General features: G+C 40.6%; 1 protein-coding gene across 1 annotated transcript in view; it reads left to right on the forward strand.

The window, feature by feature from the left end:
• The window catches only part of LOC140715499 (pancreatic lipase-related protein 2-like), a 25,463-nt gene extending 15,225 nt beyond the window's left edge, over positions 1–10,238 (forward strand). The window contains exons 10-13 of the mRNA XM_073027833.1: positions 5,214–5,343; positions 5,440–5,551; positions 8,171–8,338; positions 10,108–10,238. Coding sequence (XP_072883934.1) covers positions 5,214–5,343; positions 5,440–5,551; positions 8,171–8,338; positions 10,108–10,180 — 483 coding nt within the window. The 3' untranslated portion in view covers positions 10,181–10,238. The remainder of the gene's footprint in view (positions 1–5,213; positions 5,344–5,439; positions 5,552–8,170; positions 8,339–10,107) is intronic.
• Positions 10,239–12,211: the final 1,973 nt, after the last annotated feature.

Consider the following 12,211-nt stretch of genomic DNA (forward strand, 5'->3'; position numbering starts at 1 on the left):
GTCTAGCAGCGTTCTAAATGAGTTGAAGTTTATGAATAGATTGCTTTTGAAGGCTAGTGAAAAGGTCATTGTAGTAATCCAGTCTATTCGATATGAAGGCATAAGTAGTTTTTCAGCATCATTACATGACAGAAAGAAAAATACCTTTGCAATATTTATTAAGAGTGAAAATGCTATTCTGGTCACTTTCTTTATGGGGGATTTAAAATTCAAATCTGAATCAAGTATAACACCCAAACTAGGTACTTTTGATTTTGCAAGGGGAACCACGTTCCCAAGTTTATCAATAAGTTTATCTCTTTTGGCTTTGGGACAAACCAGAATTTCAGTTCAGTTCCCTTACAGTCCTTATGGAATCTCCACCTACTGAGAACAGTTTACCAAAGGGTCCAAGATGCTTCCTAGAAATACTAACTATTCTCAGAATAGAAACATTAAAGGTCTCCCCTAGTGCCTTCAGAAATTGAAGAGCAGAGATTTTATACTTGGCTTTCCAATGAGGATTTTGACTTCTCCAGTGTGGTGACAGAGTACTTCTCTGAGTGTTTGCACCTTACCTGGAGCAGGTTGATGTCTGTTGCAGTCTCAGACAGAGCTAACTGTGCCGTGAAGATGTGAACTTCCACTGGATTTGGAAGAGAGTCTACAACTTTCCACAAGGTTATACTTTTACATTAAATGCCCACCTATCTTCAGTTATAATGTTGGGTGCTCTTCCATTTCTATATCCTTTCTTTGATCTCACTCTGTCACATACTTACAAAGGACCCTTAAATTTACTTTAGTGTGTTACTGCCTATAGGTTAGTTATCAGGTGCATTGACTAAATATTGGCTTAGAAGTTGGTTGACATGATTAAATATGTGTATTAAGATATAGAATATGGATTTACTTGCAGACTTTGTTTTTGGAAGTGAATGGAAGACTAGATGTTATTTTCTTGTTTACCTTATGGAGGTCACTTCACTACTCTGTAGTCCTAGTGATGAGAAGGGCAACACTCCATACAACTGTTATCTCCCTCCACAAGCCACCTAAAACAGGCTGTTTTAGCTTTGTGTGCACCAAACAACTTGTCTGCTTCTTTAAGGTTATCATGGCTACTGGGGAGGGGTAGCGAATAGTGGGGACAAGCTCCCACTACTTATAACATGCTCCCAGTGGCATGCATCTCAAATAGCCTCTGACAACCAAATCCAGAAACTGACCCTTTTGTGTGACTTAGATACCAAGCCCATCGGAACCATTTCTACTGGAAGGGGCAAAGGCGGGTTACTAGTCTCTTAAAACCAGTCGCTTCGTGCAGATGGGGCTTATCAGCCATGGTTGGTAGCCATCTAGGAGAAGGAAAATTCTTATCTCAAATCTCTACTGCTTTGCAGCTACACCCATTCATGGGGAGGGCTTTGGGAGTAAACTCTGAGGAAGAATTTGGAGTTGGAGGCCCTAAGTGGTCTTGTGTTGAGTTCAACACTGCCAGGCAATTCCCACCACGCCACTGGTGCCAAACTGTATTGGTCCCTCCGTTCCATTGTATTCCTCATCTGCATGGAGAGGGGAATCCTGCTGCACGGTCAACAGCTTGTTCTCCATATCATACTGACCGGGCTTATGTAGCACATAGTCAGTGAGGAAGCAACATCCATGGTTATTGGACCCTGCCCAATAGAGAGTCTTAAAATAATCCCTCTGTATTCAAGTCTTAAATTAATAGGTCACTCTTTGAAATTATAACCTCTACTCCATACCTCCTTGTAAAACCATGCCTTTTTACTGTTTGCATAGAACAGGTCCTTCACTTGCCTGAGGTTCATTTGTGAACCTTTGACATATATCTGATATCAAACTTAACCAGGCAGAAGGTTCATGACTTAATACCACTTATCTCAGCAGACACATAGTCAGTCAGTTTTTACTTTTCCTAAGTTACCATGGTAATTTTCCAACTTGTGTTACACAAAACCTAACAATTCAAAACTCGTCTGAACCAGTAAATCATGTGTACATCAACATTGGACAACATCCTTTAAGACCACGAGACGACAAAACCCAGGAGCAGAATTAGGTCACTTTGTCCATCAAGTCTGTTCTGCTATTTCATCATGGCTGATCCACTTCCCTCTCCTCCTTCTCCCCATAACCTTTCATGCCCTCACTAATCAGCATTACTGTAGTTATATTAATTTTCTGCATTTAAAAGCAAGCAAAGTCCTGATGAAGGGTCTCTGCCTGAGACGTTGATTGTTCCTGTAGCCTGCACATCCTCCCGGTTACATCCTCCCTGTAGCCTGACCTGCTGAGTCCCTCCAACATTCTGAACATGTTGCTCTGAATTTCCAGCAACTGCGGCATCTCTTGTGCTAATGAGCAAGCAAAATATGCTAAGTTATAGCTTACAGTATTTCACCAATCCAGTGATACAATTAAAAGCTATTCTTTTTTTTCTATCAGAGTTATTTAATAATAAGCCCCCAACCTAACAGCATGAACATGGATTTCTCCAACTTTCGGGTAATTCCAGCTTTTTAATTTCCTTACTCTGGCCCCTTACCTCTTCTCACCTGTCTATCGCCCACCCCGGTGCCTCCTTCCCTTTCTTCCATAGTCACTTCCCTCCTGCTCCAGCCATTTGCCTTTTCCACTTATCACTTGCCACTTCCTACACCTGGCTTCACCTGTCATCGTTTCGCTTGTCCTCCTCCCCCTCTCCCCATCTTCTTTTTCTGGCTTCCTCTCCCTTCTTTTCCAGTCCTGATGAAGACTCGCAATCTGAAATGTCAACTAATTATTTGTTTCCATTGATGCTGCCTAGCCAACTGAGTTCCTCCAGCATCTTGTGTGTGATATTTAATAACTATCAATTCCAAAGGCGACTTTCTATCCATAGAAAATAGGTAAATAGATGGCAGTTTGCTTATGATAGTGAGAGTAACTAACCATCTTTTTAAATGTATGAATCTATCAAGCAAATGGTAGAAATTATATGCTAAATATGCAAGGTAGCATTGAAGTCACTGGTGTTAAATTTCAGATGGAAATATTTGATAAAATTGTTTATTTTTGTCACGTTTCAAGGTTCAGTGAAAAGCATTGTTTTGTGTGCTATTTCCTTACGGCAATGGATTGAGACAGTACAATAACAATGCAGAATAAATTGTTACAGTTACAGAGAAAGGGCAGTACAGGCAGACAACAATGTGCAAATTCATTGTGAGGTCAAGACTCTGTATCATTGTACCGTTCGATATAATCTTATAACAGGGGGATAGAAGTTGTCCTTGAGCCTAGTGGTACGTGTTGTCAGGCTTTTCAACCTTCTGCTGATGGGAGAGAGGAGAAGAGGGAACATGCAGGGTGGCCGTGGTTTGTAATTACACTGCCTGCTTTACTGAAGCAGCTAGAAGTGCAGGCAGAGTTCATGGAGAGAAGGCTGTTGTCTGTGACGTGCTGAGCTGTGTCCACAGCTCGCTGTGGTTTCGTGCAGTCACAGGCAGACTAGCTGCCACACAAAGAAGAATAGGATGTTTTCAAAGGTGCATTGATAAAACTTGGTGGGAGTCAAACAGGACATACCAAAGTTCTTCAGCCTACTGAGGTGGTAGAGGTGCTGGTAAGCTCTCTTGACCATGGTAACTATGCAATTAGACTAGAGCAGGCTAGGTGAGGTCTTCTCCCAGGAACTTGAAGCCTTTTGGCAGGCCTGCACAGGCAAGCACCCCCCAGGCTCCACCCTGCTAACAAGTCACATGCCGCTCATTTTCAAATCATTACCTGCAGCCTATTTAAACCTAGTTCTTATCCAGAGTCCTTGTTCACTCATCGAGCTAGCCAGCCTTCAGTTACCTTGTTACCTTGCTGTGTTAAATATATCCATTCTCTCTTATTTTGTGGCCCCTCATGGTTCTTTATTTCAAAGTTCAAAGCCCATTTATTATCAACGTATGTATACATTGCGTTGGCGCGTGGCCAAGTGGCTAAGGCATTGGTCGCTAGTTCGAGCCTCAGCTGAGGCAGTGTGTTTGTGTCCTTGAGCAAGGCACTTAACCACACATTGCTCTGCGACGACACCGGTGCCAAGCTGTATCGGCCCTTGCCCTTCCCTTGGACAACATCGGTAGCGTGCAGAGGGGAGACTTGCAGCACGGGCAACTACCGGTCTTCCATACAACCCTGCCCAGATCTGTGACCTGGAAACTTCCCAAGGCACAAATCCATGGTCTCTCAGATGCCTATGTGTGTATATTTACACAGTATAAATCATCTCAACTGCTGTCAAGCCTCCTCTGTATTTCCTGACAATTTCAACCATGTCAATGTCAGCACAGTTGATGCAAACAGAACCAAGTTCATTGCTCCCCTTACTAAACTCTTTTGTTTTGCTGACATTGAGAGAAAGGTTTGTGTCATGACACCATGATATTAGGCTCTCTAGCTTCTTTCTTTAACTCCCGCTCATTGTTACTTGAGATTCAACCCACTACGATGGTGTCATCAAACTTATAGATGGAGTTAGAGCAGCATCGTGCCTTGGAGTCATGAGTAGAGGAGGGGTATGAGAATGTGGCCCTGTGGGGTTCCACCATCAGTCATAGCAGAGATATTCCTGCCTATTCGCACTGACTGCAGTCTGTTGGGTCAAGGCTCCACGGATCCAGTTGCAACGTGAAGTTTTGAGCCCCAGGTCTAGGAGCTTGGATATAGAGTCGTTTTGGTTGGAATTATAGCATGGAGTTATCATACTGAGCACAATTATGTTATTATACTTCAAGTATGGTACATCCAACAGAGGGTAAATTTATAGCCCAATTTTGTTTAATATTGTACCATTGTTTTCCCATTCTTATTTAGCAAGTTAATACAATAAGTGGCAAATGGGGACAGTAAAGTCATAATATTAGAACTGGTTCTGACATTTCATTGATGTGATCATGTTGTTCTTAATATTTCTAAATCTGCTTTTTCTACCATTGAACTCCCAGTTTTTGATGTGTTCTGCACTCCCCTATGGTTTCAAGCTCCCACTCTCACTTTGAACGACGCGTCAGGGCTCTCTGATCAGCACGCCAGTCAAGGTTAAATGGTTTGCTGGTTTTAGATTGTTTTATTAATATTAGATTAAGCTCCCTTGTGGTTTTGTGGACTGATTGCAAATGTAAAATAAAGGAAGGTAGTTGCCAATGAAGAATACTTCTTGATGTGTTTTTTTCCCTAAGGGGAATTGCAATAAGTGCACACCAGAAGGCTGTCCGTTAATGGGGCACTACGCTGATACCTTTCCTCTCGGAAATGCTACTTCAGAGCCCAAATTTTATCTGAACACTGGCGACGCTCCATCCTTTGCACGTATGTATAAAATCAAGTTTTTCAGATTGCTTCAAATATATTTGTTCACTGGAAGGTGACCGCAATAAAACCTTTGAATTGGATCTTGCACAATAGGCTGGAGATACAGAGTTTCAGTTAAAATTACCTGTACTCGGAGCATCAGAGGATTCTTCAATCTGGCTTTATACGGTCCCAATGGAAATACGCAACAACATCAAATTGCAAAGTAAGTTAAAATGTGAAGGCAGGAGGTGATTGTTTGAATGTAAATATTGCATTAGAGTGGCTGTATACATATCCAATTAAACTGATATTTACATTCAGTACTGTGAAAAAGTCTTAGGCACATGTAAAAAATTTCTGTAAAGCAAAGATGATTTCAAAAATAATGAAATGAAAAATTTCTAAATATCAGAAAATTTAGAATAAAGAGCAGTAAATAGTAAAAAAAACTAACTAAATCAAATCAATATTTGGTGTGACCACTCTGTCCCTTTGAAACTGCTCTTAGGTACACTGTCATGCAGTTTTATAAGAAAATCAGCTGGTAAGTTGTTTCAAGCATCTAGGAGAGTTTGTCATAGTTGTTCTGTAGAATTTGGCTATTTCACCGGCTACCATCTCTCCAGGTAATCCCAGGTAGCCTTGACTTTGAGATCAGGGTTCTGTGGAGGTCATACCATCTTAACCCATATAAAAAATTTAATGTGCCTAATTCTTTTATACAGTATTGTAGTCATAATTTCGAAGTTAATTTCTGCAATGTGTGCTGTGTTGGAAAGAGCATGATTATTCTGCATCTATAGATGATAATTTCTCTTGCAATTATGTTACTTGCAAGGGTATTTAAGGAGCAATATGGAGTCACTACAATAAAGGGTAACATCTGGATCAGACAGAAATCTTTGCACTGAAGGGCATTTGTGATCCTTGCACTGAAGACATTAGTGACCCTTGTACTGAAGTGCTTTAGTGATCCTTGTACTGAAGTGCTTTAGTGATCCTTGTACTGAAGGGCACTAGTGATCCCTGCACTGAAGGACAATAGTGATCCTTGCACTGAAGGACAATAGTGATCCTTGCACTGAAGGGCACTAGTGATCCCTGCACTGAAGGACAATAGTGATCCTTGCACTGAAGGGCACTAGTGATCCCTGCACTGAAGGACAATAGTGATCCTTGCACTGAAGGACAATAGTGATCCTTGCACTGAAGGGCACTAGTGATCCCTGCACTGAAGGACAATAGTGATCCTTGCACTGAAGGGCACTAGTGATCCCTGCACTGAAGGATAATAGTGATCCTTGCACTGAAGGGCACTAGTGATCCCTGCACTGAAGGACAATAGTGATCCTTGCACTGAAGTGCTTTAGTGGTCCTTGTACTGAAGGGCCCTATTGATTCTTGCACTGAACGGAAATAGTGATCCTTGCACTCAAGGGCATTAGTGATCCAGTTCTTCTTTCAGAACAACCCAGCACTTTTCATTTAATTTGCTGTTTAGTTTTTGTTGTAGTTTGTCCATTCTCCTGATATCTAGCGTTCTTGTGGGTAGTATTCAGAAATTGTAAGGGTGAAAGGGGCTTGATGGGAGCTATATACAGAACTCTGAGCATTAGCCAGGAAGGGGGACACAAATTACAACGGGAGATAGAAAAGGCATGTTAAAAGGAAAATGTGATTTCAATATGAAAGAAGATTGGTGCCTGATCTCAAGAGAGGAAATTTGTAGAATGGCTATGACAAGGCTTTCTAGAGCAGTTTGTGGTTGAGCCCATTTGTGGTGGAGATACGTATATACAAAGGCAGTGTGAGGTGCTCCTTACCTCCGCTAGCCTACAGGTCACCCTTATGCACCTCCTTAGCCCCCCACCCCCTATTGGGGTCACGTGAAGCCATGGCGACAGGTGGTGGATGGGCATATGAGCAGCTGGTGCATATCACAAGTCTTGGTTATGCAACCACTGACACCAGACAGAAGATCTCTGAACAATATTGATAATGGCTGGGGTCACCATCCATCTTGTAAAGACACTGTCCAGAAGAATCAATGGCAAACCACTACAACAATGACAATCATGACCACCCGCATTGTACAACATGGCACATAATGTTGATAGTGATGTGATTGAGCCCACTAGGGAACGACAGTTCAGGATTGGGTGTTATGTAATGAACCAGGTTTAATTAGGAAGCTTAAAGTAAAGGAACCCTTAGGAGACAGTGATCATAGTGTAATAGAATTCACCCTGCAGTTTGAAAAGTAGAAGCTAAAATCAGATTTATCATATATTACTAAGGAGTAAACTAAATTTTAACTGGCTGCATCACTGCATGTATAGGGGGAGGGCTACTGTACAGTATCGAAGTAAGCTGCAAGGAATTGTAAAATTAGTCAGTTCCATCATGAGTACTAGTCTCCATCCGTAATGTCTAGGACATCTTCAAGAAGCAGCATCCGATATTAAGGATCTGTACCACCCATGGCATGCCACCTTCTCATTACTACCATCCAGAAGGAGGTACAGAAGCCAAAAGACACACACTCAATGATTCAGGAACAACATTTTCCCTTCTGCCATTTGATTTCTGAATGGAAAATGCTGTGATAATCATGTGTGATTTCAATATGCAAGTAGATTGGGAAAATTAGGTTGGTGCTGGTTCCCAAGAGAGGAAATTTGTGGAATGGCTATGACAAGGCTTTCTAGAGCAGCCTATGGTTGAGCCTCAGTTTATTCTCAGTTGTCACTTTATTAGGCACTGGAATTTCAGGAAAGGATAAGTATCAGAGCACATTTCCTTGGTTCAGTTAGGATACTGATCAGTGCATTTTGCTTTTCAGAGCTCTGTTGGAGAACGGAAAAACATTCACAGTTGACATTGATACAGAGAAGGATGTGGGAGATATTACTAAAGTCAAATTTCTTTGGAATAATAAGTTACCAAATCTTTTTGGGCCAAAAATTGGAGCAGAAACTATAACTTTATTGAGAATATATGATCAGAAAGAGTAAGTAAACATTAATTAAATTACTGAATATGCATTATTTATCAATATTGGTTTAGACATTTTGAATGTATTTTGCACAGTGGATATAGCAATGCTGTTAAAACATGGTTTTTTGCTAGCAAGTTTGGACACTTTCCCAATTCACCATTATGGGAATAATCATTATACTGGAAGAATGGAAATCCCTAAACACTCTGCTAATATGATTAAACTTGCCAGTGAGCTGCTTTGCTGAATGCTAACTTGTACAAAAGATGATACATTGCCCAGTCCCTCTGGTTGGAAGACAAATGTCCATTTATACTTTTCCTGAAAATAAGCTGAAGACATTACAGTACGTATATTGAAGGTAACAGGCTTTTGAACACTTAGCTGATCTTAACAAACTGCTGGCAAAGCCAATAGCTCGAATGAAGTACTAATGTTTAAAGTGTCAGACTTAAGCTGAAATACTGGAATTTAAAGTTGAGAATGGAACTGCAAAGATAATTCACTCAGATATAGGAAGCAACTTAACTCATGCTTCCTTTGAATCTTTCCACTAGATGATTTAATTGATTTTGAGCGGTTCCTTGTGTCCTCTATCCAGAATGCCATTGGCCATCGATCAGCCTCCGTGTGCAGAACTACAGTATTGTCTTTTGTCATGAACTTATGTAGCTTCAAGGCTTGAAATCACTTTCTCATCAACATCAGGGAAACATCCAAGTACACAACTCAACATTACTGTCAAGACTGGACCTTCCCCACCCAGCTATTCTATGGCTTTATTTATTTAGAGATACAATGTGGACCAGGCCCTTCTGGCCCTACGAGCCGCACTGCCCAGTGACCCACCTGTTTAACCCTAGCCCAGTCACAGAACAATTTACAAAGACCAATTAACCTAATAACCAGTACATCTTTGGAATGTGGGAGGAAATCCATGGAGTCGTGGGGAGAAAGTACAAACTCCTTGCAGAGAGCACCATTTTGAGCTCTGTAATAGCACCTCGCTAACCTAATCTTATCATGGTTTCCTACTGGATATGAGACAGTCCATAAAGTAACAACTTGACTGCTGGCTGTTGAACCCTCAGCCTTCATCTCTTGTTTCAGTTAGGCAGTTAAGCAAAGACAGGCGAAATGCAGGAAGATCCTGCTGACAGGCTTTGATGCTCATTTCATTTCACCGCAAACCCACTATTGGTTATAGTCAACTCCTAAAACTACATAAGCAACCTGATCAGAACATAAAATCCAATAAGATGTTTTAGAAAATATGCTTTAGATATTCCATATAGGGAATCATTACAAACACAAAAAGATTCTACATATATTTATGATCGCTTTTCATTAATTTAAAATTGTCAACTTCAATAGTCATCCAAGTATGTGGCTTCCAAATAAATTGCTCTATTCTCACTAGAGTAATATAATTAGTTTAGACTCTTCATAAAATGGAATGTGTTTATTAACTGTTTGACTCACTATTATGAATAATACCACAAGAATACAACTAAAAGTCTAATCATAAACACAAGAGATACTGCAGATGGTGGAAATCCAGAGCAACACACACAAAATGCTGGAGGAACTCAGTAGGTTAGGCAGCATAAATAGTCAATGTTTTAGGCTGACACCCTTCAGAACTGGACTAAAAAATGAATACAGTACCATTTTGCAGTACATCTTCAATGACGGTGATGAAATCTAGAAATGTAAATGTTTTGTGGATGTAAGATTCTCTTATTTATTCAAGATATATTTTATTTGTTTTTATTTTTCAGGTTTAAATTTTGCGGATCTGGAGCTGAAGGTGAAGATACTCTGCAAACTGTTTTGCCTTGCTCAAATGCTTAAAATGTATTTGTTCTCATAATATGACCATTTGGAAATAAAGGTGTTCATACAGGTTGAATTGTGCTTCTCTGAGTATATTTAGCCTGCTCATCTCTACACCTGTATTCACTTGCTCTGGATATAGAGGACCCTCTCACAGGCTGAGTGTGCTTTAGTCTTCATCTGCCCGCACTGGGGTAGGTTAACCAGAGTGAGGTGACCCCGCCGCTGAACTTTCTGTGAAAGTGCTGTCAGCTGCAAAGCCAATGCCCTGACTTCTCCAGCTGTGAAACCTGGAACTTATTTTACTTTGTTTATGCATAGTTTTACATAAAGTCTATTGTCCTTTATTTTTTTGTAAATACCTACAAGAAAATGAGTCTCGTGATAGTCAATGGTAACACATACCTGCTTTGATAATGAATTCCATGTTGACTTTGACTTTGAGACTTGAATATCTGACATTTCTTTCAGAATCAAAGGATATGGCTTAAAATATTTATTAAGTTCCTTACAGTTAAAATGTATAAATGACTATATTTATATTTATAAATTTACTACTGTCTAAGTTTCTCCAAAGCGAGATTTATTCCACAAGTTTCTTTGTTTTAGTGTCTAGTGGTGACAGATATAGGGTTCCAAATTTGAAAAGGTGTTAAAGGGCGCTCATTATGTAAAACACGTGCTTAATGGCGACATCCCTGCCTCAAAATGGGAAATTGTACTCTACATAACCTCAGCAAGAGGAGATTAAATGCTGCTCCTGTATTCTGAGTTCAGATCTCAGCAGAATGGTTTTATTCAGAGGTTACATTATGTGGGGTGATTGATAAGTTCGTGGCCTGAGGTAGAAGAAGATGAGTCATGAACTTCAAACTTTCTGCAAAATCACTCAAAGAGTTGAACTGCATTTGCATTTAACGACAGCTGTGTAACTCACCTCCTTCTACCCTAGGCCACGAACTTATCAATCACCCATCTGTGGACACTTTCTGGAGGTCCAAGATCCATATGCTCCACGACCACTGGACTAAGTGTGTAAATGTAGGAGGGGACTATGTTGAAAAATAAATGTGCTAGGTTTTCTAAAATTGACTCCTTCTATCTTAGACCACGAACTTATCAATCACCCCACGAATATGTGCATAGCTTGAGGTGTGAATGGCTTATTCACCTTTCGAAACTAGAAATATATGACAATATATTTCTATATATATACTTATATTTATATGACCAGGGGAAGAAACAAATGTTATGGTGGTCTGCTGAGCTATTGTTGCACCCAGGGGACAGTGACTACAACAGCTACGTTCTTCTAGCAATGTGTGCCCCACCATAACCAGTTGAAAAAGTTTAGAAGTATGTGTATATTATGGTATTATGTACATTATTCCAAGGTGCACACATATAGTGGAATAATTGCGTAATCATCAGTTACTATGGAACTATATATTTACTCAGATTTCCCAGAGATTTTCAAATGAAAATTTCATAAAACAGCGGATTTCAATATTCTTATGATTATGCTGGGCAACTGAGGCTAATCAGCTGTGGTTGTCAGCTCACCTAGGAGAAGGAAAACTCTGTTCTCAAATCTCCGCTGCCTTGCGATATAACCATTCATGGCTTTGGGAGTAAACCCCAAGGAAAAACCTGGAGCTGGAGTCCTTCAGGCAGTCCAATGTTGAGTTCAACGCTGAGTGGCAACTCCTGCGACACTGCTGGTGCCAAACTGTATCGGTTACTGTTGTTCCTTTGGGTTCATCACATGCATGGAGAGGAGGAGCCTGCTACATGGGCAACAGCTTGCTCTCCATATCCCACTGCCTAGTTTGTGTATTGACTTCAACAGCTAGTATGCAACATCTAGAAACATAGAAACATAGAAAATAGGTGCAGGAGTAGGCCATTTGGCCCTTCGAGCCTGCACTGTCATTCAGTATGATCATGGCTGATCATCCAACTCAGAACCCTGTACCTGCTTTCTCTCCATACCCCCTGATCCCTTTAGCCACAAGGGCCATATCTAACTTACTCTTAAATATAGCCAAT

This window comes from Hemitrygon akajei, chromosome 23 (assembly GCF_048418815.1).
Source record: "Hemitrygon akajei chromosome 23, sHemAka1.3, whole genome shotgun sequence".
NCBI lineage: Eukaryota > Metazoa > Chordata > Chondrichthyes > Myliobatiformes > Dasyatidae > Hemitrygon > Hemitrygon akajei.